General features: G+C 45.8%; 2 protein-coding genes across 7 annotated transcripts in view; both read right to left on the bottom strand.

The window, feature by feature from the left end:
- Positions 1-13406, bottom strand: part of MIA3 (MIA SH3 domain ER export factor 3) — a 50904-nt gene extending 37498 nt beyond the window's left edge. For all 6 annotated transcript variants that reach the window (XR_014817342.1, XR_014817341.1, XR_014817343.1 and 3 more), the window contains exons 1-4: positions 13261-13406; positions 10042-10175; positions 6428-6514; positions 60-3024 (exon numbers count right to left, since the gene is read on the bottom strand). Coding sequence is in view for 2 of the 6 variants with exons in the window: in XM_021064133.2 (XP_020919792.2) it covers positions 60-3024; positions 6428-6514; positions 10042-10175; positions 13261-13393 (3319 nt within the window). In the remaining 4 variants the exon portion in view is untranslated. The remainder of the gene's footprint in view (positions 1-59; positions 3025-6427; positions 6515-10041; positions 10176-13260) is intronic.
- DISP1 (dispatched RND transporter family member 1) overlaps positions 1-27933 on the bottom strand; it is a 1033384-nt gene that overhangs the window by 319847 nt on the left and 685604 nt on the right. The window lies entirely within an intron of this gene.

Below are 27933 nucleotides of genomic sequence, written 5' to 3'. Positions count from 1 at the left end.
CCCAGCCCCACACCCGTACCTGGAGCCCAACACCAGGGGGTCACAGGCAGGCACCTCACCTTCTGCAGGTCCAGCCGAACTCTCCTCCGCAGGTCCAGCCAAACTCTCCTCCGCAGGTCCAGCCGAACTCTCCTCCGCAGGTCCAGCGGAACTCTCCTCCGCAGGTCCAGCCGAACTCTCCTCCGCAGGTCCAGCCGAACTCTCCTCCGCAGGTCCAGCCGAACTCTCCTCCGCAGGTCCAGGCCGGCCCTCCTCCGCAGGCTGCGCGGCTGCCAGGGGCGCGGCCTCCTCCTTCGCGGAGTATGTGTACCTGACAAAATAGATCAGTTCGTGAACGTCATCGAGCACAGCAGCCTCTTCGCTGAAGATGCTGTCCCTCATCGCCGGGTCTCTGTCTTCGGTCACGCGAGTGTCGAGCATCTCCTCTGCCACGCTCAGAATGTGGGACTCGGAAGCACGGAAGACCTTATCTAGGACTTTCTCCACGTTGTAGGGCAGGCTCTCCCGCTGCGCCGACTTCAGCTTGGAGGACATTTCCTGGAACAGGGCTTCCAGCTCCTGGACGTCAAAGTACTTCTGGAAGCGCTCCAGGGACTGCTGCTCTTTAAAGAAGCTGCCGATTATAGGCAAGTCCTCCCGGGGGACGCCGAGCTCCTGCTGAACAGGTGCGTGTGGCGCCCAGGGGGGCGGGTCACTGTCCTGGTCCTCAGGAGCGGACCCCCGGAGCCCTGCGTCCACCAGTTTCGCCACGTCCTCCTCATCCTCTTTCAAGAGTTCTGCCCCAGGCTTCCCCAGGAGCCCTGGCGCCCCCGGGGGTTCCTGGAGGCCGTCTTCGTTAAAATAATCCGGAGCTTTATGCTGAGATGCGGCCCCTAACCCTGCAGTCTGATTGGCTCTCTTGGGAAGGTCGCGTTCCTCAGAGGGGCTCTGTCCCTTCTGACCCACGAGGGAGCTTCCTCCTTTTTCCACCACCGGACTACTGGGATCCCCGCCTCGTGCGTCCACGCCTTCACCCGCAGGGTCACTTTTTCTTCCAGTTTCCACCGTATTATTGGTCTCCCCTTTGTTTTCTCCAGGTTCTGGATCAGCATGAACAGCACCTAAAAGCGCTTTTGCAGAGGCCTGTGGGTCAGCATCTAAGCCCGCGTCCTCAGCCTCGGGGCTCATTTCTTTAGACCGCTTCGCACTCACAGCGTTTTCATCCTCCAACAGCTCTTCGGGGGCGTAATCGTCCTCGTCTGCTTCCGGGTGTTCCGGGCGGAGACCTGGCACCTCGGTCACCCCTGCTTCCCGCGGGGCCGCCGCGGGCTCGCGGCGATGGGCAGGCCCCTCCTCCGGGGCATCCTCAGCGGCCTCCTGATCTGAGAGTCCCCCGTCGTCGCTCCCTTGCTGGGGAAATGCGGCGGCGGCGCCTCCTTCCTGTGGCCCGGAAAGGCTGCTTCCCGGAGCGGGACCCTCTTCCCCCGGGTTTCTTGGCGGAGCAGGTGCATCGGGGGAGGAGAATCGAGTCCGGTTTTGAGATTTCCCGGGCTGGTCCTCACCCAGGTGCTCCCCCGAGAGCGGCGGTGGGGCTGGGCCGATTCCTGAGCCGCCGTCCTCCTCCCCGCGGGCCCTGGAAGCATCAGGCTGACTGTCGGTCCGGGGCGCTGCGATCCCCGAGGGGGCCTGTCCAAGCTCCCGCTCGGCCCCCGGGATCCCTGCAGCTCTAGCCACCGAGGCGCCCTCCGAGCCGCCTTCCAACCGCTGTGCTCCGGGCTGTTCCTCCCCGGGCCAGTCTTTCGAGATATGAACAGCGGCTCCTTCCAGGTCATTCTCTTTGCTGGCAAAGGCCGATAGAAATGTCTCTGCATCCTCTTTGGCGGCGGGCGGAGGGCTGGGGTGGCCGCTCTGGGCAGAAGCGTGCCGGCTCCCGCTTCGGCGCGTCTTGTCCTCTAATCCCGCTGCCTCCCGCGCCGCCAGGTCCCTCCCCGGCCGCTCGGCCTCCCGCCCTTGCCCTTGAACGTGAAGTTCTGCGGGCGCCTCTGGGTCCTGGTCTTGACTGCTTCTGGGGACTTCCACCTTCCGAAGGCCATCGGCTGCCTCTTCGGGGTCGCCAGAAGCCGAGGCTGGTCGTGCTGTCCCCACGTTGCGACCCGGGACGGATGCTTCATCACCAGCCTTTGCTTCCTTCGAATCCCAAGTCTCCAAATCCGCACCTGTGTTTTCCTCACCTTCTGCCACCACGGAGAAGGTGCTATCTTCCTCTGCATTTTTCTCACCATACTGGATGCCGGGGGGCTGAGTCTCCCCAGCCCGACTGGCTTCCTTCCAAGTCTGCTCTTTCTCTGTTGGATGCTTCTCAACGCCAGACTTCGCCGGAGCTGGATCTTCTCCATCCACGAAGGTGAGTAGTGGGAGGTCATCCACGCCGTCTTTGTTCTCCTCTTCTTCCTTCCCCACGGTGTAGTACTCACCTTCCAGCTCCTCATCAAAATCGTCCTCTAAGGAGGTAACAAATCTGGTTGTCTCATCGTCAGATACAAATGCGTCGGCAGTTGAGCCGAATTTGGTTTTCAAGTCCAGAGTCATTTCTGTTTTCAAAAGTTTATAAGCATCAATCTTCTCCTGCTCATTGGAGACCTGAGAACTATTGCTGGTTTTGCTGCGTTCGCTTTCTGGCACTTTTAACTTATCTTGCAGCATTTCTCCAAAAGGTTCGAAAGAAGACTGCTCTCCCTGAGCGGGATCTGTTTGACTGCTTCCATGAGGGTGGCTCTTCTGAGCCTCCTGTCTTTCCCTGGGTTCCTCAGTGTTTTCTGAGAATACACTTTCACTTTCCTGCGAGCTGGGTTCTCCTGGTTCAGGTTCAGGGTCACTTTCCTCGGACGCTTCAGGAGGTTCTTCCACCTGCTGAGAAGTTTTTTCTTGAACTTCCTCAGAGTCTCCAGGCGCCGAATCATACAATTCCAAAAATCCTAAAAGTTCTTCGACATTATAATTATCAAAATTGTCTCTTCCTCCATCAAAACAAACAAAATCTGTCTCCTGCAGAAGGGAAAGAAAAACATTAGTGTGTCACTAACTGAGTGTCACAAGAGCAAATGCTTACCCACGCGAATGACAGAGATGGTCTCAAACTCATGTTTGGCTCCAGAGGCGCTTTCGTGCCAGCCTCGGGGAGTCAGGAGACAGAGGCTGGAACACACTTTCCCCTGGCTTCCTGCTTCCTTGAGGAAGGACCTTGCCTGAGGAATGCCTCCGGCCTTGCTTCCTTCGCTTTCCTAGGGGAAGAACAACGCATGTGGCTGCTGAGCTGGCTCTGCACTCTCCCTGTTTTCTGTTGGGATTGGGGCCCGGGGGTGGGGGTGGGGGGACATGACACCCTCTAACCTCCATGCTGCCAGTGTTACAGGGGCAGTCCTACCTGGGGAGGCCCCCCAGTTGGCCTGCTCTGCCTGTGGCTGGGTAAGTCTATCATATCCTAGGCTGTGATTTTCAAAAGCCCATTCATTTCTGCCCACTTGAGCCAAGTTGTCCAAAAACTTTTCTGGTAAGTAATGGTGACATTTGGGTCTCCATCTGCCTGACTTCTGGGTGTCTCAATTTGGTCTCAGCACAAGCAGGGAAAAGGAAGGAATCACTCACCAGGTCCTCCAACTTCCAGTATCTATGCCTGATACTCTGGAAAGTGGTCTCATAATAATTTGTCCAGGAGAGGCTGGAAGACCACCCATATATCTCCATAACCCTACCCTCTAGGCGCTATTTCTCTGCTTACCCAGCTGGAAGCAGGCAGAATCACCTTGCCGACTGGCTCTAAGTCTACAACAGATTTCTGGCTCATACGTGCCTTGGACTGGGAAAGATAAATGAGCTTAAGAAGCATCGTACTGAAATACAGATGTGAGGGAAATAAAAATGCTAAGGGACAAAGACTGGACCAAGACAGGCAAGGATTAACTATCACAAGTGCAGCTGGAAAACAAGATTCAGTCAGGGATACACTCCACTCTAAATCAGGGTTCTAAGTGTCATAAGAGCTGCTTTCAGACTAACCGGATCCTGACATTCTTCCTCCGCTAGGAAACAAACTGAGGTAGAAGGGGCCGTACACAGAGGAAAAGTGAAAAAACAGCGCCGATCAGCTTCTTCTCCTAACCGGCCTCGCACAGCACTCTGGAGACCCGATAATTGTAGCAGAGACGGATGACTTTCTCTTTCTTTTTTTTTTTGGTCTTTTTGTCTTTTAGGGCCACACTTGCAGCATATGGAGGTTCCCAGGCTAGGAGTCCAATCAGAGCTGTAGCCACTGTCCAATACATTTCCAGATAACCATCCCTTTCATCACTGCTTTGAGTTGTAGCCACCAGAGCCACAGCAACTCAGGATCCAAGCCGTGTCTGCGACCTACACCACAGCTCATGGCAACACCAGATCCTTAACACACTGAGCGAGGCCAGGGATTGAACCCATGTCCTCATGGATGCTAGCTGGGTTCACTAACCGCTGAGCCACTACAGGAATTCCGACTTCCTCTTCTTAGTGGCATTTCTTTTTTGTTTGTTTGTTTGTTTGTTTGTCTTTTTGCTGTTTCTTTGGGCCGCTCCTGCGGCATATGGAGGTTCCCAGGCTAAGGGTCTATTCAGAGCTGCAGCCACTGGCCTACGCCAGAGCCACAGCAACTCGGGATCCGAGCCGCGTCTGCAACCTACACCACAGCTCACGGCAACGCCGGATCGTTAACCCACTGAGCAAGGGCAGGGACCGAACCCGCAACCTCATGGTTCCTAGTCGGATTCGTTAACCACTGCGCCACGACGGGAACTCCCTTAGTGGAATTTCTAAGCCACTTCTCAAGGCTAAGCGTGGAGGGAAAGGGGCAATGAGAAGGCAGAATCCCTAACAAGTGAGGTTCCCCTGACCACTGAATGGCTGGCTCACACGTAGACCACCCCCCGCACCCCCAGCAGGATCTTCAGCAGCAGCAAGGCCCCACAGACAACAGGACTGACTTTATGACCCTCGAGAATACCAGGGCATTTCAGGAAGAGCAATGGCTCCATGACTTCATCCACTCTGCAGAGCTCAGCTGAGAACTGTGCCAGGCCAGCAGCTCCCCTGCTCGGCAGCAACTCCAAGGACTTGCTCAAAGATTTCTGTTTGGAGGTGGGTATCAAGTCCTTTAAATTTTAAAACTCCAGAAAATAATCTGCTGGAACGAGGACCCCAGAACACGGACCCTTTGCCATCACAAAGCTATTTTAAGTTCGTGTGCCCTGGATGAGTGCTTTTACAGACCATGCAGTCAGGACCTGCAGATCTGAGCTTGGACCTCACGGGAAGCGCTCAGATTCCCTTTTCCAAAATCTATCACATACCTCTAATCCCTTAAATCCCCAGAGTCAATGAGAAAACCTCATGGCCTAGTGCATAAGCAAGGGTTTCTTGCTGATTAACCTGATTTTTATATACTTAAAATGTCTAAAAGCTATTCAATGAGTTACTTGCAAATTGAGACACCTTTTCATCATGCTTGTAAAATATTTATTTACCATCTACAGTTAATAACTAAATACAAAGATACTGGATAGTTCATGTTTTTTTCTTACAAAAAATAGCAAAGAAAGGAGTTCCCACTGTAGTCCAGGGGGTTAGGACTCCAGCTGCAATGGTTGCTGTGGAGGCCCAGTGCAGTGGGTTAAAGGATCAGGCACTGCCAAACCTGTGGCTCAGGTCACAGCTACAACTGATTCAATCCCTGGCCCAGGAACTTCCAGATACCATGAGTATGGAATTAAAAAAAAAAAAAATTCACAAAAGTAGCAAAGAAAAATCCTGAATAAGCCTACATGACCTTGTATAAGAACACCTGCTTCAATGGATAACGAGCAGATTATGATATAAAGTCTCCTGTAGATTCTTTTTCTTTTTTTGGTCTTTTTTTTAAGGCCACACCTGCAGCATGTGTAAGTTCCCAGGCTAGGGGTCAAATCCGGAGTTGTAGGTGTGGGCCTACACCACACCTCACAGCAACACTGGATCCTTTAACCCACTGAGTGAGGCCAGGGATCAAACCTGCATCCTCATGGATGCTAGTCAGATTCATTTCCACTGAGCCATGACAGGAACTCTGTCTCCTGTAAATTCTTTTCAAACTTTTCCCTTTCTTTCTTTCTTCCTTTCTTTCTTTCACCTCTCTCTCTTTTTTCTTTCTTTCAAAAGTAGTCTGTTTCTTTTTTTTTATTTTTTTATTACTCAATGAATTTATTACATTTATAGTTGTGCAAAAGGTAGTCTGTTTCTAAATTAAAATCTGATACACAGATATCAACTTTTTTTTGATCAAATCACATTCAGACTTTCAAAAACACTTAAGTAGAATGTTAACTGATGAATTTTTAAGCCAATTTGTAATTGAGAACAACAACAAAGCAAGTCCACAACTTACATCTGTTGGAACCTGTAGCTCTTCTTGGGTGTATTCATGGACTACTCGGATTAAATCCTTTGGAAAATATCCGAAAGTACGCCCAACCTATATGAAAAAATGGGCAAAAGAAATGAAGATCAGTCAAAAGTCTGTGTAAGAAATATACGTGAGAGACGTCTCAGCAGTGAAAAGAAATACACAGATAGGGAGACATAACCACAAGAGGTAGATAATTGCTATTCTGTTTCCAGGGATTATTATCCCAAAAAATGAAGTACAGAACATTAAAAGGGCAACTTTTCTAAAACCACTGAAGTTTTCTTTCAACATTTAGCTTATTACTAAACAAGACACCTAAAGTTAGATTTGTGAGGTAGACACATCTGCCTAGGAGAAAATTATTACGTATTATGTGATTAAAACTATGCAAACCAAAGCTGGTTATAGACTTTTCCAAATAACCCCTAACAAGAAGTTCTCTGCAAATTTCACAGCATCACTCGTAAACCGATACCTATAAGTCTTTCTTAAACCAATAAACAACACCCAAGAAGATTAATAAGTAAAAAGAATATGAAACGTCTGAAATGCATGGCCACTACAACAAAAGGCAGAGATTTATTGATATCATGGGCTGTACTAGCTTTTTCAAAGACTAAATTTTCAAGTATTGGGGGAGAAAATACAATTCATATGAATCTACACAGTTAAGCTTTAGTTTCATGCACAGTAAACCTCTATAGAAGATTATCCCATTCCTCTACAGGGCTAACAGCTAAGATATATTGTGTATCCTCCTGAGAAACGTACACTGCCTTTTATTAGCTACAGTCTGAAAGGGACGGCAGATCTCTTTCCACTCATTAAAGACTGATATGCAGATCCAATGCCCCCAAAGGAAAAGAAAAAAAAGCCATTTTATCACCGACTCATAAAATATCCTCATTACGAGTGCTCTGGTTATATCTGGCAACTATCTAAAAAGCAAGGTTTAGTGAAATACTGCCTTGAAGATTAGATAAGAAAGGGCAATTTAAAATGCTACCTGGCAGCTAAAAGTCTGAAACTCTAAGAAACCAAAAAAAACGGAAGGATGAAGACTAAGAAACAGAAGCAAGAATCACTTTGAAAGCTAAGGAGAGAGAGTTTTTAATTTCCTTAAGTATAAGATTCATGAAATGAGAGGGGAGACTGAGGAAAAATATACTTGTGTTCCTTCTTCCTTCTCAGGAAAATTCTACTTTATTAAGAGAATCTGGAAAAGGGAAAGAAACCAGAGATATGAGGAGAAAGGAATTGCATTTATCTCTGTGTAATCTTTGTCAGCTGAGCCCATAGGTCATAAAAAAAAAGCTCCGTGCGTATTTTTACAGCGGGTGGGTCTCATTTTTATGATCTGACAGAAAGATGCAAGGATCAGGGGCCCTTCTGCCTGGAAGTAATCTTTGTGATCTAATTTTGCTTCCGGATATCATCTCTGCCAAGGAACGGCTGATTCGATTTGGGAGAAAATAAAAAGAGAGAGAAGAAAAGAAGATGGTTTCAAGAGAATGAATCTGCATAAACTACCATTAGGACAAAGGTAAGTGAGAAGCACTGCCCTGAAAGGAAGGATTCTTAAGGGGAATCAGACACAGGCCCTGCCACGACAGAGCCGAGACAGTGCGCACGTGCACCCCAGCACAGCAGTACAAGGACAGCCACACGGGCAGGGCACACAAAGTGCCACCTAGAATCGGCGGATGGCAAAGATCCCTTCTGGCTGGGAGCTGAGGGCAGTGTAGCCCCACGATGAGAGTCGGGAGCCAGAAAGACTGGCCGTCTTTCTGGAGGGGGTTATGGTCGTGAGCAGAGGTCTGGAGGAGGGAAATTACAAAGTCAAGTTCATTATTCCAATGCTCCAGCTTCACAGCAATACAAAAAACGCAGCCTGGGGACTTGGAAAAAAATGTTCCAGATGTAAAGACTATGGAGAAATCGCAGGACTTGAAAGAAAGAGACTAGATTCTTCCCTGTCTGTGGCGATTCAGCCAGATCCTACCTGAACAGTTGGCTTTTCAAGATTCCTCCCAGGGAATCTAGGTTGCCAACAAAAGAAATCTACTGGTGGTTCCTGTGGTGGCTCAGAGGTGATGAACCCGACTAGGATCCGTGAGGACGTGGGTTGGATCCCTGGCCTCGCTCGGGGGGTTCAGGATCTGGCATTGCTGTGAGCTGTGGTGTAGGACACAGATGCAGCTTAGATCCTATGTTGCTCTGGCTGCGGTGTAGGCCCTAGCCTCGGAACCGCCATATGCCACAGGTGTGGCCCTAAAAAAGGCGGAAAAAAAATAATAAATGAATCTATTTTTCCTAGTGGGGGAGTCTCACGCCATCTTTTTTCTGTCATTTATTTGGTGTTTTATTGAGAGTAAAATATTTCCTATTTGGGACTGGGTGTATCTCGAAGTTTGGACAATTCTAAGGGCATTTAGGACTCTTACTACTTTCAGTAAATAAATAGTATACACATCACACTTTTGAAAAAGGACAGTAGCTCATAAGCCTCCTGATCAGGTCACTCCCAGTGAATTTTCTCATTAAAAACATCAAAGCTTGGAGTTCCCTGGCAGCCTAGTGGTTAAGGACTCAACATTGTCACTGCTGTAGCTTGGGGTACTGTGGTGGCTTGAGTTTGATCCCTAGCCATATACTGCGGGCATGGCCAAAAAAAAAGAATTCAAGGCATGACACAGTCACTAATTTCCATGTCTGCTGGGAGCAGAGCTGCTGGGGGGACCCAACCAGAGCTATTATCTGCAAAGCAGGAAAATGATGCCCTAGAAGTTCCAGACAAAACAAGCAAACAAGAAAGTATACAGTGAAAATGACATTTTTGCTTTTTTAATAGAAACAGCGCACATGATCGGGCAACTGTTCCCTGAGCAGCTCGTTTTTCACAAATATTAATAATTTAGAAAAAAAGAGGAGTTCCCGTTGTGGCTCAGTGGTTAACGAATCTGATTAGGAGCCATGAGGTTGCGGGTTCGATCCCTGGCCTTGCACAGTGGGTTAAGGATCTGGCGTTGCCGTGAGCTGTGGTGTAGGTTTCAGACATGGCTCGGATCCCATGTTGCTGTGGCTGTGGCAGAGGCCGGCGGCTACAGCTCCGATTAGACCCCTAGCCTGGGAACCTCCATATGCCACGAGTGCCGCCCTAGAAAAGGCAAAAAGCCAAAAAAAAAAAAAAAAAAGAAAAGAAAAACACGTAAAATCAACTCTAAATGGGAACGCCTCAAACACCATCTAGATTAAGTCTAATGCCCGTGAACCCCCCTTCTGCAAACAGTGCAGTTACTCTTCAGGCTTCACCATCTCAGCCTTGACTCTGTATGGGGCAGCCAGGGCTGGGAAGGCCTAGAACTTGATGCTGAGGTGCAAGAGCCACAAGCAGTCAGTTCTGTTGAAGCCCTTCCTCTGTGTGCCAAGCCTGGTGCCGGCTGGGGACACAGAATCACCCTCTGTTTTCACGGTCTAGCAGAGAAAACAAGTTAACGCCATCCAAGACCCCCAGAAAACAAGTTACTTCAATCTAGAGTGTTAAACAAGCCAATGAAAAGGAAGAAAATAAAGCATGCCAAAGCGGTACTTACACTTCCAGCCCAAACTTCAGGTGATCCCCCTGCCAGTTTATAGTAGACATATACAGGGTCACCTTTTTTAAAATTCACAAAGCGACAATCCGGTCCTGTAAAATCTTCCAGAGCCTCGCCGCGGTACATTAACACTGTATGTAAAAGGGAAAAAGAAAGAAGCAGAAATCAGGATTCCACTTCCGTGGTCTCTGCTGATTTATCAGGAAACGTACGATGTAAACAAGCAGGGAGCTTCCCCTGTAATCTCTGGAACCAGTCCCTTTCCATCCACACGCTCAAGCATCTCCAGAGCCTTACGGAATCTGAATCACGACAGGGGAGGGAAAGCATCCCCCGTTGTTCTCCCCGGATAAGGCTGGGAAACAAAACGCAATGGCCACTGCCAAGCGTGGCTGCTCTCAAGTGAATCTCTTAGTTTCCTGTCTAACCATCCAGTCTGCAGCCTTCGCTGTTTCATAATCATCATGAAAAGCTTCATTCGGCAGTTGGGTAGATTGGATCACAGATGCTGCCTGGCTACCTGTCAAGGTAATAGGTAGGTGGGGAGAGCACCCAAGAACCCCCCAAGGGGTCAATTAACTTGAACTAAGCACGAAGAGGCCCTGTCTTTAAGTGGCTGAAATGGCAACTGCGCAGCAGTAAACACTTTCATTTGCAGCCAAGCTGCTCTCTCCTTACAGCATCTGGTTAAATTAAGGAGAAAGGACATCACATCCTGTTATGGACCCAATCATAGGACAAAGTAATATCTTCTGAAAGCATATACGCCTGACAATATTCAACAGTAAGAAGGTTTGTTTATTTCTAGAAACAAAATCAAAGTGGACAAGTGGCTTATGTTTCTAGAAACACAATCATGTGTGGCAGGGACGAGCGTAAGGACGAGAACTGTTTAGTAGTTACCTTCAGTCTTAAAATGCAGGCCTTAAATCACACGCGATCTAGGAACTGGTAGAAGCAGTATTTTTCTTTTTGTTGACCAAACACACAGTTTCTAATGTAATATGGAATGCACAATAAATGCAATTAAATAGCAAAGAAAAAGGATGAAACGGAAATAACACTTTTTCTAAAAGCTAAACAGCAATAAAAGATACATTAAAACATATCTTTAAATAAGTTATTTGAGGGATAAACATGGGGGTTATTTGGATTTTGAAGCTAAAATCTGATTATTTTAATACACTTCAGCCTCCTAATTCAGATATAATTAGATAGATGAGAGGCCAAGTTGAAGGTGATGGACAATTTAAGACTGGGGATTTGAAGTTCCCTGTTGTGGCTCAGTGGAAACAAATCTGACTAGCACCCTTGAGAATGCAGGTTTGATCCCTGGCCTCACTCAGTGAGTTAAGGATCCCGGGTTGCCATGAGCTGTGGTGTAGGTTGCAGACGAGGCTCAGATCCTGCGTTGCTGTGGCTGTGGTGTAGGCTGGCGACTACGGCTCCAATTCGACCCCTAGCCTGGGACCCTCCGTATTGCAGCAGGTACAGCCCTAAAAAAGCAAAAAAAAAAAAAAAAAAAAAAAAAAAAAAAGAGGCTGGAATTCTCTCAGAATCAGAAATGGCAATGTTTCTCTTATTTCACCCTTGGAAGATATCACTGCAGATTTATAATAACAAATCAGATGACAACATAGTGCACACGGTGACACAGCTATCTGAAAAGCACACAAGGACAGCCCACACGCGCACACACGTTACTAAATAAACACTTTATGCAACACAACACAGACCCAGACCCTGCCTGGCTGCAGCCTGTTGTGCTTGGTTACATCTGCTTGGACTCATGCCATTTTCTCAAGTTATGTGACAGCTACGGGCCCTTCCAACACCCTGTGGCCTTTCCACACTGAGGAAGCATCCACACAGAGCGACTGTCCTGGTAAGTGGTGTTGAGGACCAGACAGGCCAGTGCTGGAAAGCAAAGAACAGCAAATATTTTGCCAACCCTGCTGGCTACTAACCTGGATTGACTCCAAGAAAAGAAGGGAAACAATCATGGAAGTTGCACCCCTTTTGCAGCATTTATTACATCAGGTCTAGGGTTGCCTCTAGGAATGGCTTAAACGCAAATCAAAGCAAGCCTCCTTTCTTGAGTGGTGGAGCAATGATACAACTCTTCAAATTATACAATTTGTTTCTGGAATAACACCCATTTCACTATAAATAGCTAACCGTAGGCTCTGGCCTTTCCAGAATGAACAGTTCCCCAGGTACTGACAACAGTATATGAACAAGCGTTTCCGAAGTGGTTACCAGTACGTTACAAGGTTATCTGAAACGGACTGGGAAGCCGCAAGGACGGCAGTGGTCCTGCAAACACACAGGAAGAGCCCCCAAACACAAGTGACTAAGGCTCAAGCTGGCTGGGTTTATAAAACCCCTGGAGCATGCATTATTTTTACTTTAACAACCCTCTTCTTCTCAGTCCGGGGAATCTCTGCGCTCCTCACCAGCAGCGGCACCCCCGCCCCATCCCCAATCCGCGAATGGGGAACAATTCCGCTTCCTGCGCAAAGAGGAGGCTGCCGGTCCCAGGTGGCCGATGCAGAGTCTCCGCCTCTTTCGAGAGCGCAAGCTTTTGGCCCTCCCGGCGCCCCCCCGCCTGGCTATTTGCAGGAAGAGCCTTCCAAGCACAGAAATGACAGGATCGAGGCAGAGCCGGGGCGGAGACCTTGGAATACACAGCACGCCTGGACTCCGGGCTCGTCCCAAGCCTAAACTCCAGTCCCAGTTCGAAAGGCGTCCGAGCCCCGAATCGGTGGGAAGCAGAAGAGCGAAGGGAGCCTCTCCCGAGCCCCCACTGGCCACTGCGCAGGGAATACGCCCCCTGAGCCCTTGGCCCATCTGCCCCCGGACTGCACTCTCCGAGGTCCCCGCAGCGGGGGCAGGAGAGCGCTGGGATGCAGCGTGGGAGCCCAGGACGCTCGGCGCGCCACCCCAGCTCGCCGGAGCCAGGGCAGCCCGGGGAAGGAACCCTGGGGGCGGCCCTGGGAAACCGGGGGCCACCTCCGACCGCCCACCCCCGCCTCCGTCAGCGAAAGAAAAATGAAATGCCGGCAACAAGTGGGAGGCGCAGCCCCCACGGCCGGGGCCGGCCGGCCTGGGCGCCCGCAGGGCCGGAGGGGACAGAAGCGGGGACCCGGCTCGCCCCCCGCGGCGCTCCGCCCAACCGCCCTGCGACCCCCGCCTCCCCGCGCGCCGGGCACTCACTGCTGCATTCCTCGTCCGCGCAGACTTTGTCCTGCGAGAAGCGCCGGCCGGGGGCCGGCTCCGGCTGGCCCGGCACCGGCCAGGGCGGCCCGAGCAGGAGCAGCCAGAGCAGCAGCCCCGGCGCCGCAGCCATGTTGTGGTCACTCGCGGAGCGGGTGACGCGGAGGAGGAGGCGGGCGGCGGGGCGGCGCCCGCCGGGGTGTGGGGCCCCGAGCGACACGTCAGCACGGTCTCGGGAGGGGATGGCCGGAGAGGGTCCTAAAGAAGCCGGAGGAGGACAAGCGCGCCCACCTCCTCGCCTAGGCCTTCGCGGCCGACTGCTGCCTTCGCGGCCGACTGCTGCCTTGGCAACCAGGATTCTACCTCCTCCCTCGTCCAATCGCCGGCCTGTGCCCTTGTCCCTACGCAGTGGACCCTCGGCGAGATTCCACGGGTCTCGCGCCCCTCTCCGACCTTGGGCCCCCCCTCCCCCCGCGCTGGTCCAACAAGTCTTTCTTGACCCCTTCTCGCAGCTTCAGATTTCTGGTCGGTCCCCAAGGGGCTCACCGTCACCACCCCATCCCTTCTTGGTTTGGTACCTCCTTTCCCGAAGGACCAGATCCCACCCACGATTTACCACTGCTGGTGTCCAGTTCGGCATCCCCCTCCTTCTGACTCCCAGGGCGTTCTTGGGGCCCCATCCCATGATCCCCTCAAATTAGGAAAGGGAGCTGTGACTCTGAGGGAAATTAGAGCGGTGGCCTGCTCAGTTATTTGTTTTTTTTCCCCACGCGTCTCCTGCTAGCCCTGGAGATGGGAGTGGCCCTGGGTCCCCCAGGCTGAGGTCTTCAGATTCTTGGGTCTATATCCTAACAGAAGAATAATTTAATTCAATGCAAATGTGTTGAGCTTCCGTTACGTTACAGGCTACCACGTTAGGACAGAGGCTGGACAAAGCTCCAGGATGATGAGCGGAAAGGTGTAGGGTTAACAGACAAGCTATCTGGACTTCGTGTAAAGAGGCCCACAATTTAGTGGAAAACAACTCACATCAAAAGGACTGAAGATTAAGTAGTTCCTGTCCTGGCTCAGCAGAAACAAATCTGACTAGTATCCATGAGGACGGGGCTTTGATCCCTGGCCTCGCTCAGTGGGTTAAGGATCCAGCGTTGCTGTGAGCTGTGGTGTAGAACTCAGATGCCGCTTGAGTCTGGTGTGGCTGTGGCTGTGGCGGCTGTGGCGCCTGTGGCGTAGGCCTGTGGCTGCAGCCCGGATTAAACGCCTAGCCTGGGAACCTCCATGTGCCACCAGAGTGGCCCTAAAAAGACCCCCCCCAAAAAAGACAAAAATAAATGTTAGAGAATGGAAAAACACTTCCTGAGCATTTTCTTTATGCCCAGATGTCATTCTAAGGTCTTCATACGTAGTAGCAATTTGTTTAATTTTCACAATAGCTGGTGCTATTACCATTCATTTTCCAAGATGAGTACATTGCATTTGTCTGTGACCTGGCGCTTCTCACTATAGCCTCTGTCAAGGCTATTCATCAATGCTGAGAGCCAATCGCATCTGTTAGTTGGTTTCCCGAACTGGAGTCCTTAAAAGCAAGTGAAAGAATGTGGCAGTCCATAATGTTGAATAAAGGAAAAGGTGAGAAGGAGATGTTCACAGTTGTTTATCTCCAGGGTTATGAGATGCTCCACTGGTCCCACGGTGTCTCGAGAGAACGTACAGTGGGTCAGGTGACTGTCCAAGCAATAGTGCCTTTAGGAGTTTCTCCATTTCTTTTCTACTGTGTTTCTTGCTTTGGAATCTTTGGTGTTTCTAACATGCATCTTCAGCTTAGTATGTTGGAAATCCAATTTCTCATTTTCTCTCTCCAACCGTGCTCCTTTCAGCCTTCCTATTTCAATGACGGGCCCTTTAATTCTGTCTTCCAGGTGTTCAAGTCAGTAACTTACAAACCATCCCAGATTCCTCTTTATTTCACATGCCACATCCAATCCATCAGACAATCCTGTGTACTCTTTACTTGAATAGCTTTACTGAGCTGGAATTTACATACAATAAACTGCACATATTCCAAGTAGACAATTGGATGAGTTTTGACGCGTATACACTCATGAGACCAGCACTAGAATCGAGGTAGCTAACTTCTCCATCACCCCAAAGAGTCCTCATGCTCCTTTGCAATCCTCGCCCCGTCTCCTGTCTACCTGACTGTCTCCAAACAACCTTTTGTTGTGCTAGATGATTTACAATGTCCAGAATTTGATATAAATGGAATCATACATTGTGTACTCTTTTTTGTGTCTGACTTCTCCCATAAGCATTTGAAATACATCCAGAAACTGACCACGTCTCACCATCTCCTACGCTAACACTGCGGGCTAAGCCACCATCCTCTCACACCTGAAAGACGGCAGGCTTTCTCCCTGTTCTCTGCTTCGGCCCTGCCCTCCCAAAGTCTACTGTCTCAAGAGCAGCTGGAGGTGTTGAGTCATGATATAAATGTGGTCGTGTCTCCTCTGCTCAAGACCTTCCTCCGGCTGACCACTTCCAAATAAAAGGCAGGGATGTCACCATGGATGGCCCCGTCTTAGGTGGCCTGACCCTGTTCACCCCTTTCCTCCTCACCTCCCAGCACTCTCCCTCGGCTCCGCTAGTTTCACTCAAACCCGCTAAGCCTGGTCCTGCGCCAGAGCATTTGCACTTAGAATTTTCCCTCCATCTGGAACAGTTGCCCCAAATAGTCTGCTTGGCTAGCCTGTTCCCTCGCTTCATCAGGGGACCGTAACGACACAGGCCTTCCCTGATCACCTACATTAAGCAGAGCTTCCTCCCGTGATACCTAGCCCCTCCCCCCACTTTATTCTTTAGAGCAGGTGCCACTCACCTCACGTTCGTCTATTTGACTGCCCCCCCTACCCCAAATACAAGCTTCAGGGGAGAAAGGACTTTGTCTCTTTTGTTTGCTATGCAACATAAGCTCCAAGGAAAATGTCTGGAATGTACGTGGTACTAAGCAAATGACTTGTGGGATGAACCCACGAATCCCTCACGTATTATAAGTGCATTACACTATGAACCTACATGGAGCCTCCACATATAAGTAGTACTAAGAGAGAATATGCCATGAGAACAAGGCATCTTGTGTCTTCCCTTCGGCAGCATCCTCAACACAGAAAGCAGAACTTGGAACAACTGACAGAACAGTGTAAATCAACTATAATAAAACATTTTAAAAAAAGGAACTTGGAATACATTTGTTGCTGACTGAGGGCATATTCGTTGTAGAGGAAGTGAATGAAATTGCCCTGTAATTTTGTTCCTGTGTACCACCAGAATACTAACACAGGCAAAGAGTCCATTTTAATCTTTCTTATTTCTATTTAGAGTGATAGGAGTTCCCTGATGGCCTAGCAGTTAGGGGTTCAGCGTTGTCACTGCTCTGGCTGAGGTCACTGTTGTGGCATGGATTCAATTCCTGCTCTGGGAACTTCTGCATGCCATAGGTGTGGCAAAAAAAAAAAAATCGAGTAATATTAATGATAATTCATTGATGGAGAAAGCAAAATTCCAAAATGACCTAACTGCATATCACTTTACTATTATTTACTTTGACTGATTTTTCACTTTTTTTTTTTTTTTGTCTTTTTAGGGCCACACCCACAGCATATGGAGGTTCCCAGGCTAGGGGTCTAATCAGAGCTGTAGCCGCCAGCCTACACCACAGCCACAGCAATGCAGGATCCGAGCCTTGTCTGTGACCTACACCACACTTCACGGCAACGCCAGATCCTTAACCCACTGAGCGAGGCCAGGGATCAGACCCACAACTCATGGTTCCTAGTTGGATTCATTTACCCCTGCCCCTAGCCTGCTCCTGAGCTACAACGGGAACTCCTGGACTGGGTTATTTCTGATAACTTCAGTGTTAGTTCTTCTGAATGTTCCTGGCGGGCACATGGGAGGTTTGCAATGACATATGTTATTACGCTGTCTTCTGTTTGTCTCAGATGTACTTGTCTTGTTGTCTCGATCAGGTTGCACATTCTTTAAGGTCAGGAACATTCCATATCTTGTATTTTTCTGCCCCCACGCCCCGCCGCCGCTGCCCACCACCAAACTGGACACATTTGTGTTTTGACTCTTACTCAACCTTTATTTAGTGGAAATTCCATTTGAGGTGTTAGCAAATAATATACTTGGGATTTGCGTTTATGTCGAGCATCAGTTTTAAGTGCTCCAAGTAAAAATGAATGCTCTTTCCTCCACTATAATTATATGTATGCTGGCAGGAAGAATTACCACCACCACTCTCACTGTGGTCAGCTGAGAAATTTTTTTTTCTAATTATCCACCAAGCTGGTTAATATCTTTATAAGGTAGAAAAGACAAAAAATAAATAAATAAATAAATTAAATAGAAATAAAAATAGAAATAACCCAGCCTGTTTCCAGAGTCCAGAAAATGATATAAGATGTTTTTAAGGACTATAGCTTCCAACCTAAATGCAATAACAGGAAAAGTATTTAACCTACCTCTGTGCTTCAATTAAATATACAGAAAACTGGACAAAACATTCAGAATGATAATTTTTAGAGACTGGACTGCAAGCAGTGTAGGACACCGATCCCTAAAATAAGTGGAACAAATGAAGTGAGTGCTATGACTATCCCAACTTACTCCCCAGATGAAATTTCCAGGCCACAACCAGAAAAGGGAAACTCAGACAGATGATCTCCTCGCGTTGAAAAGACAGATTTGAAAGTTTGGGGCGGCTGACACAGCTGGAATGCCTAAGGGATGGGTACAGGAGCGAAAGAGCTGCGTGGAGAAAAGAGAACCTGGCAGCGTGAGCTCCAGAGACCTGCGGAGGGCTTCCTTCAGAAAGTCTTCAAGACAAGCGCCCATGTGTAAGGAACTACTTGAAGTCAAGAAAAGAAGCACCAGAGAGGACAGGGGGAAAACTCATTGGAGCAGAGAACAATTTGTATTTTCACCAGCTGTACCATGCAGTGTATCAGGCAGAGTACTTAGTAAAAGGGAAAAATCGGCCTAAGATCTAGGGCTACTCTTATCCTTAACAAGGCTTGAAAACAAACCTTGAAAAGATCAAAATGTTTCCAAGTAAATTAACTGCATCCCATCAACTACACTTTAACTTTAAAAAAGATTCTGTAAGAAAGTATAAGCATGTAAAAGAGAAACATCAAGGATATGAAAATGTTCCAAATCATACTTCCATGAATAAATCAATGGCTGACATGAAAGATACACTGGAGGGAATTTACATCGGATTAGGCACTGCAGAAAAAAATACTAGCAAACTTTAAGACATAGCTACATAAACTCTCTAAAATGAAACACAGAAAAGAGACTGAAAGAAGAGGACAGAATATCAGGGGGGGCACTTTCAGTAAACCCCATATGTGTGTGATTGGGGTCCCTGAGGAGGTGGGAGACAGAAAACACGTTTGAAGAAAAAACAAATGAAACTCTTCAGGTTTAAAAATGAAAAGACACATAACCCATTTAAAATGGGCAAATAATCGGAATAGAAGGAGGAAAAGAAAGAAAATACACAATGGGCAATAAGTAGATGAAAAGATGCTCACCACAACTAGCCAACAGGAAAACAGAATTCAAAGCCTCCATGAACTACCAAAACTACAAGCAGCTATCACTTCACATCCACTAAGAGGATCAGAGTGAAAAAAGATAGTACCATGTTTTGGCAAGGATATAACAAAATCAGAGTTGTCACAAATTGCCGGCAGAGGGAGTTCTCATTGCGGCTCAGCAGGTTAAGGACCCAACTAGTATCCGTGATGATTCGGGTTCAATTCCTGGCCTTGCTCAGTGGGTTAAGGAACCAGTATTGCTGTGAGCTGTGGTGTGGGTCACAGATGTGGCTTGGATCTAGTGTTGCTGTGGCTGTGGCACAGACTGGCAGCTGCAGCTCTGATTCAACCCCTAGCCTGAGAATTTTCAAGGCTGTGGGTGCAGCCCTAAAAAAAAAGACAAAATAAAATAAAATAAATTGCTGGTAGAAATGTAAAAAGGTGTAGCCTCATTGGAAAATGATCTCATTATTCCTCAAGACTTTAAAGGTAGAGTTACCATATAATCTAGAAATTCCACTTCTAGGTATATAACCAAGAGTAATGAAAACATATATCCACAAAGAACCTTGTACACAAATGTTCACAGCATCATTATTCATAATAGCTAAGAATGGAAAACAACCCAGATGTTCGTCCAACTAATGAATTAGTAAATAAAATTTATATCAATATGTTGGTAAAAGGAAGAACAGTAAGGGGAGAATAAAGTACTAATACAAACTACAACAGGAGTGACTCTTGCAAACACTGTGTTAAGCATTGTTAAGAAAAAAATCCATCCACAAAAGATCACATGTTGGGGAGTTCCCTTCGTGTCACAGTGGAATTGAATCCAACTAGGAACCACGAGGTTGTGGGTTCGATCCCTGGCCTCGCTGCTCAGTGGGTTAAGGATCCAGCGTTGCCATGAGCTGTGGTGTAGGTTGCAGACGAGGCTTGAATCTGGCGTTGCTGTGGCTGTGGTGTAGGTCAGCAGCTACAGCTCCTGTTAGACCCCCTAGCCTGGGAACCTCCATATGCTGCAGGTGCGGTCCTAAAAAGACAAAAAAAGACCAAACAAAAGATCACATGTTACATGGCTCCATTTATATGAAATGTTCAGAATATACAGATTTATAGAGACAGAAAATAGATTATTGATTGCCTAGGGCTGGCAGAGATGGGGGAGTTGAGGAAGGGGTGACAGATAAAGAGACGAGACTTTCTCTTTTGGGGGTGGTGAAAATGTTCTAAAATTGACTGTGGTGGTGCACAACTCTGCGATTATACTAAAAAACATTGAATTGTTCACTTCGAATGGGTGAACTGTATACTTAAATGAATTACATCAATAACACCAACAAGAAAAGAAGATTCCCATGCCAAAAAGCAAATTTCTCAATATGCAAAACAAAACAAAGCAAAAAGATGGTGAAATATATTTTCAGATACACAAAAACTAAAAGAATTACTCATTACCACATCTACACTGCAAGAAATGTTGAAGCCTTTCAGCAGAAAGTAAATATCAGATAAAAATCTGAATCTATTGCAAAGAATGAAGAATATAAGAAAAGTATTTATGTGGGCAAATATAAAACATATTTCTATTTTAAATACATAAAATATGAAATAACTTTTCTTATTTAAAAATATCTTTAAATGATAATTAACTGTTTAAAGCAAAAAGAGTGACACTGTACTGTGATGTTTATAACACATGTACAAGTAAGATGTAGAAAAGCAGGAGAGGAGAAATGAAAGTATATTGTTCTAAAGACCTAAAACTACAAGGGAAGTGCTAAAATATCACACAAAGGTATACTGTAATAAGCCAAAGATGCATATTACGAACTGGATTGGAACAACAACAACAAAACCATAAGACTTATGCCTAGTAAGCTAACAAAGAAGATGACACATTCTCAATTAATCTAAAGGAGGACAGAAAAAGAGGAGAGGAGAACATCATTTGTTCTACAGATGAAACAAACAGAAAGCAAATAGCACAGATTTAAACCTAATCTTATCAATCATCATATTAAATGTAAATGGTCTAAACACCCCCAGTAGAAGGCACAGATTTTCATATTCAATTTTTATTTATTTATTTTTATTATTTTTATTTATTATTTATTATTTATTATTTATTTATTTATTTATTTTTGGTCTTTTTGCTATTTCCTGGGCCGCTCCCATGGCTTATGGAGGTTCCCAGTCTAGGGGTCCAGTTGGAGCTGTAGCCACCGGCCTATACCAGAGCCACAGCAACGCGGAATCCAAGCCGCATCTGCAACCTACACCACAGCTCACAGCAACGCAGGATCCTTAACACACTGAGCGAGGCCAAGGTTCAAACCCGCAACCCCATGGGTCACAGTTGGATTTGTTAACCACTGCACCACGATGGGAACTCCTCATATTCAGTTTTTAAAAAGCAAGATTCAACTATATGCTTCCTACAAGAAACAAACTAAATATAAAGGCACAGATAGGCTAGGAATTCCCACTGTGGTACAGCGGAAATGAATTGATTAGGAATCATGAGGTTGTGGGTTCAATCCCTGGCCTTGCTTGGTGGGTTAAGGATCCAGCGTTGATGTGGCTGTGGCGTAGGATGGCAGCTGTAGCTCCAAATCAGTCGCTAGCCTGGGAACCTCCATATGCCATGGGTGCAGTCCTAAAAGGCAAATAAATAAATAAATAAATAAATAAATAAATAAAGGCACAAATAGGGTAAATGTAAAAAAAAAAAATGAATCAAGATAACACTAATCAACAGGAAGCTGTAGTAGCTACATTATTATTAGACAAAGTAGATTTCACAGCAAAGAATATTACCAGGGTAAAGGAAGTTATTTCATAATTTTAAAGAAGTCAACTCACTGAGAGAGTATATCAATTTTAATTGTTTATCTATTAAGAAGGCTTCAAAATACATGAAGGAAAAACAGAACTTATGGGAGAACTGCACACATTCACAATTACGGCTGGAAGTTTCAACATCCCTCTCTCTCTCTCAGTAACAGATGGAATAATTAGACAAAAAGTCATTAAGGATAGAGAAGACTTAAGCAATAGCATCTTACCTGACCTAATCGATATCTATAGACCAAACTACCCCCAAACAGCAGAATACATATGATTTTGAAGTGTGTGGAACACTTACCATGATATTGTGAGACATAGAACAATATATTTCTTAAAATTCAAAACATATACAATGTTTGTTGATCACATGCAATTAAAAATTAATAACAAAAACATTTTGGAATATAAATAACAAACTTTTAAATAACTCATGAGACAACAACAAAAAAATCAAATAGGAGGAGTTCCACTATGGCGCAGTGGGTTAAGGATCTAGCATTGTCCACGCAGCAACTTGGGTGACTGCTGTGCTGAGGGTTTGATCCCTGGCCTGGGAAATTTCGAATGCCATGGACAGAGCCAAAAACAAACGAGCAAACAAAAACCCATAAACAGCCCTGAAATTAACTAGTGGCTAGGAGAAAAAAATATTTGCCAACAACAACAAAAAACCCCCTCCATATCCAGCTAGCTTCACTAATGAGTTCTATCAAACATTAAAGAAAGAAAGGACACTAGTTGTACACTACAAACTTCTCCAGAAAATTAGAGGGTGAAATATATTCAAACTCATTCTATGAAGCTATTTATTTGATAACCAAGCCAGAAAATAACTATGTAATAATAACATTGCAAAAGCCTTCGTGAATGCAAAAATTCTTAACAATTTTAGCAAGTAGATTCCATCAATACATAAAGAATGCAGCACATCACCAACAAGTGTGTATTATCACGGAAATGCAAGGTTATTTTAACATTCCAAAGCCATTCAATGCAATTTGTCACTTTAACATTAAAAAAAGAAAAACAATGCGATCATCTCAATTGATACTATAAAATATTTGACAAAATCTTACATCTGTTCTCAATAAAAACTCTCAGTACATTGGAAATACCTAAGAGGTATTGTGGATTTGGTTCCAGAGAACAGCAATAAATCAAATATCAAAAATAAAAGATGGGAGTTCCTGTGGTGGCTCAGTGGTTAACAAATCCGACTAAGAACCATGAGGTTGTGGGTTCGATCCCTGGCCTCGCTCAGGGGTTAAGGTCCGGTGTTGCCATGAGCTGTGGTGTAGGTCACAGACGCGGCTCAGATCCTGCGTTGCTGTGGCTGTGGTGTAGGCTGGCGACTACAGCTCCAATTAGACCTCCAGCCTGGGAACCTCCATATGCTGCAGGTGCAGCCCTAGAAAAGACAAAAAGATAAAAAATAAATAAATAAATAAATAAATAAATAATGAAAATGAGTTCCCTTGTGGTGCAGCAGTTTTTTAAGGTTCTGGCATTGTCACTGCAGCAGCTCGGGGCCCTGCTGTGGTGCGGGTTTGATCCCTGGACTGGGAACCTCCACACAGCACAGGTATGGTCCTAAAAAAGCAAATATCACAATACGCAAGTCACACATTTTTTTTTTTTTGGTTTCCTAGAGCATGCACAAGCCATGTTTACACTATATTGCAGTCTACTGTGCGTAACAGCATCAAGTCTAAAAAAGGATATACAGTAATTTAAAAATACTGTACTGCTAAAAAATACTAACCACATGAGCCTTCAGTGAGTCATCATAGTGAAAGCAAAGATTACTGACCACAGATCACTATGACAATGTGATAATGATGAAACAGTCTGAAGTATTTCAAGAATTACCAAAATGTGACGTGAAGAGAGCACATGCTGTTCAAAAAATGGTATCAGCAGACGTGCTTTACACAGGGCTGCCATGAAATTTTAATTTGTAAAAAACACAAGATCTGGGAAACAATAATGCAAAGCACAAGAAAACAAAGTATGCATGTAGAAGGAAACTTCCTCAAATTGATCAAGGGCTTTTACAAAAAAACCTACAGTTAGTATCAGTCTTATTGATCAATGGCAGAACATTTTCCTTTAAAGATCAGGAAGAAGTCAAGGAGGCCTGGTCTTACCATTTCGATCCTACATTGTACTAAAGCATCTAACCAGCGAAAGAAGGCAAGAAAAGTATAAAAGGCCTAAAAATTGGAAATGAAGAAGTGAAATTTGCAACGACTATATAGACTATCCTATGGAATCTACAAAAAGCTCCTAGAGTTAGAGCGTTTGTTAAGGTTTCAGGATACAAGAACAATATGCAAAACTTAATTGTGCTGCTACATGATAGCAGTGAATAATCAGAATGTGAAATTAAAAGTATAATACTTTCTGTTTTGCTTTTTAGGGCCACACTAGCGGCATACGGAAGTTCCCAGGCTAGGGGTCAAATCGGAGCTGCAGCTGGAGGCTTCACCACAGCCATGGTAACCCCAGCTCCTGAACCCACTGAGGGAGGCCAGGGATTGAACCCACATCTTCATGGATACTAGTCAGGTTCATAACCCTCTGAGCCACAACGGGAACTCCCACTACAATACTATTTATAGTAGCACCCCAAAATGAACTATTTTGAGGTAAATTTAACAAAACATGTGAAAGGGAGTTCCCTTCGTGGCGCAGTGGTTAACGAATCCGACTAGGAACCATGAGGTTGTGGGTTCGGTCCCTGCCCTTGCTCAGTGGGTTGCCGATCTGGCGTTGCCATGAGCTGTGGTGTAGGTTGCAGATGCGGCTCGGGTCCCGTGTTGCTGTGGCTCTGGTGTAGGCCGGTGGCTACAGCTCCGATTCTACCCCTAGCCTGGGAACCTCCATATGCTGCGGGAGCAGCCCATGAAATAGAAAAAAGAGCAAAAAAAAAAAAAAAAAAAAAAAAAAAGGTGAAAGAACTGAATACTGAAAAGTATAAATTATTGTTGATGAGAATTAAAGAACTAAATAAATGGAGACCAATACCAGATTCATGGATTGGAAGACTTAATATAGTCATAATGTCCATGATCCTTAACTGGTGTGTAAATTTAATTCAATCCCAATCAAAATCCCAGTAGATTTCTTTGCAGAAGTTGACAAGCTAATTTAAGATTTAGGCAGAAGTGCAAAGGACATATGATAACCAAACACCTTTGAAAAAAGAGAAAAAAATTGGAGGAGTTATATTAACTTTTCCTAGACTTATTACAGTTATATTTATTATAGCAGTGTGGTATTGGTATAAGCAGACACAAATCAGAGCTGCAGCTGCTGAACTACAGGGCAATGCCAGATCCTTAACCCACTCAGTGAAGGCAGGGATCGAACTCACATGCTCATGGACACTGGTAGGGTTCATAACCCGCTGAACTACAAAGGGAACTCCCATAAGCTATCAGACTTTAAGTAAAGGGAACATATAATAAGTAGAATTTAAGCAAGTATCCTGTTGTGAAGGCCAAGGAGAATGAAGATTTGCAGGCCAGTGGAGGTAAACCCTTTCCCTACAGTTAAAAAGCCATGTCAAGAATTCCTGCTTGGGCTCAGCATGGTGTCGGAGAGGACGTGGGTTCAATCCTTGGCCTCATTCGGTGGATTAAGGATCTGGCATTGCCACATGCTGCAGCATACGTTGCAGACGTGGCTCAGATCCGTTTTGTTGCCTTGGCTGCGATGTAGGCTGACAGCTGCAGGTCTGATTCAAGCCCTGGCCCAGGAACTTCCCTATGCCACAGGTGTGGCCATAAAAAGAAAAAAAAGCCAAGTCAAAGTCATGTTAAAGGGTATGTCCCCCTGAGCATGAGTCACATACAAGGCAAAGTCTTCTATCAGCATGTACTGTTTGTCTAGTCCTGACAAATATTATTCCAATTTGTACTGAACAAACTCAAACATCTTTAAGGAACATATAGGCTTATATAGAAGTTCCTGTTTCCGGTTCTGTCTAGTTTACCTTGGCACTATTTTCATGGAAGTCAAATATTTGGTGCTTTGAACAAATACAGAACAAATTCCAGGGTGGAACCTGTACAACACAATTTCCACAGTGGAGACTGTTTGGCTTAATCTATTTACAGGTTTCAGATAGGAATTGCTTCCATACTAGGACAACAGCAGAAGCAGAGAATGTCGTCCAAAAAAGCATTAAACTAGGTATCAGAAGTCTAATTGTGTGACCCTAGGCAAGTTGCCAACTTCACTGAGTCTCAGATTCCCTGACTGTAACACTGGGGTTAATGGTAAAACTTCACATTTCTATAAGAAGCAATGAGATAACTGATTAAAATGTGGCCCATTACTGTTGTTTAAATAATTAAAAAGCAAACTCTTAAGACTCTTACAACCAACAGGGATGGTGATGGTACCAGAGTCTCAGTCAATCAATGACTTCATCTCAGAGGAGAGATTTTTTTGATAGAAACCTACCCTGGAAATTGTTCCCTTCTTACTAAAACACAGAATGGAGGGTAACAGCCCCCCCAAAAAAAAGTGTCATGAAGACCGTACTCGAGTGGGTACCAAGCAACTGCGTACTCAAAGAGTGGTTCTTTGCAAGTACAAAAGCTCATCCCGATTCCAATTTAATTCTACATGGATTCGAAATGGCATGGAACACATATTCGATGATGTCAAACCAGAATGATTAAATAGAGAGTCTAAAAAGGGGGGGTGGGGTGGAGTTCCCATTGTGGCTTAGTGGTAACTAACCTGGCTAGTATCCATGAGGATGCAGGTTTAATCCCTGGCCTTGCTCAGTGGATTAAGGATCCGGTGTTGCCACGAGCTGTGGTGTAGATCACAGATGTGGCTCTGATCTGGCATTGCTGTGGCTGTGGAGCAGGCCAGCTGCTGTGGTTCCAATTCAATCCCTAGCCTGGGAACTTCCATATGCCGAATGTGCAGCCTTAAAAAGAAAAAAAAAAAAAAGTCATCTTATTAAGTTGCTCTTTAGCACAATGCAATCTTTTTGTTCCTTAGGATATGTTTTCTCTTAGATTGGAGTCTAGAAGTCTTTTGTATGTTTTGCTTTATTTTTTAAATTTAATTAATTAATTTATTTGTATTTTTAGGGCCAAACCCGTGGCATAGGGAGGTTCCCAGGCTAGGGGTCTAATCGGAGCTGTAGCTGCCAGCCTACACCACAGCCACAGCAACACCAGATCCGAACCGCATCTTCAACCTACACCACAGCTCAGGGCAATGCCAGATCCTTAACCCACTGAGCAAGGGCAGGGATTGAACCTGCGTCCTCAAGGATGCTAGTCAGATTCATTTCCGCTGAGCCACGACGGGAGCTCCATGTTTTCCCTTATGTTTGCATTTCTGTTATACCATTTCCTTTTTTAAAATATTATTTATGGTATTTGGCGTGATATAGTATCATTTTCTTTTTACTCTCTTCCCTCTGACACGTTTTCAACCAGAAATGTACCATGGAAAAGGGAACAAGTAGGTAGAGCATGTAAAGATATTTGTTCTAACTTTCTTTTACCTATTGTCTGAGAATAGGTAAATCAAATTTCTTCCCCATTTTTTGTGGGAGTATGAATTTTTAGCTAGATAAAATCCATTCTATATTGTTTTTTTTTGTTTTTTTTTTTTTTTTTTTTGTCTTTTTTTGCTATTTCTTGGGCCACTCTCGAGGCATGTGGAGGTTCCCAGGCTAGGGGTTGAATCGGAGCTGCAGCCACCGGCCTACGCCAGAGCCACAGCAACGAGGGACCCGAGCCGCGTCTGCAACCTACACCACAGCTCACGGCAACGCCGGATGGTTAACCCACTGAGCAAGGGCAGGGACCGAACCCGCAACCCCATGGTTCCTAGTCGGATTCGTTAACCACTGCGCCACCACAGGAACTCCCCATTCTATATTGGTTTTGGTGAAATTATACCTCACAGCAAGGAAAGAAATGTAACTAGACCAAATCTTTAGACTAGAAACTTGTGTCTATGTTATTTAGTGTAGGTGTCCCCCTGAATCACAGCATCACTTAGGTCAGCCTTGTCTGCGGAGCTTGTGCACAGGCTTGAGTGAGGCCGGATTTTTGACACACAGAGCAGCAGAATTTTCCTCACAAGCGCATGGCTGCTGCATAATGTTACTGAAGACAACATACAATCAAGTATTTCAGCATTTTAAGGAATCCCTGTAAAAACTCTTACTAGACCC

This window comes from Sus scrofa, chromosome 10 (assembly GCF_054392235.1).
Source record: "Sus scrofa isolate SSC_HxYL_T2T_F1_AM1 chromosome 10, Sscrofa_HxYL_maternal_Yorkshire_Landrace_v2.0, whole genome shotgun sequence".
In the NCBI taxonomy this organism is placed as follows: domain Eukaryota; kingdom Metazoa; phylum Chordata; class Mammalia; order Artiodactyla; family Suidae; genus Sus; species Sus scrofa.
Note: the sequence above shows the minus strand (reverse complement) of the source record. Positions and strands in the feature narration are given on the sequence as shown.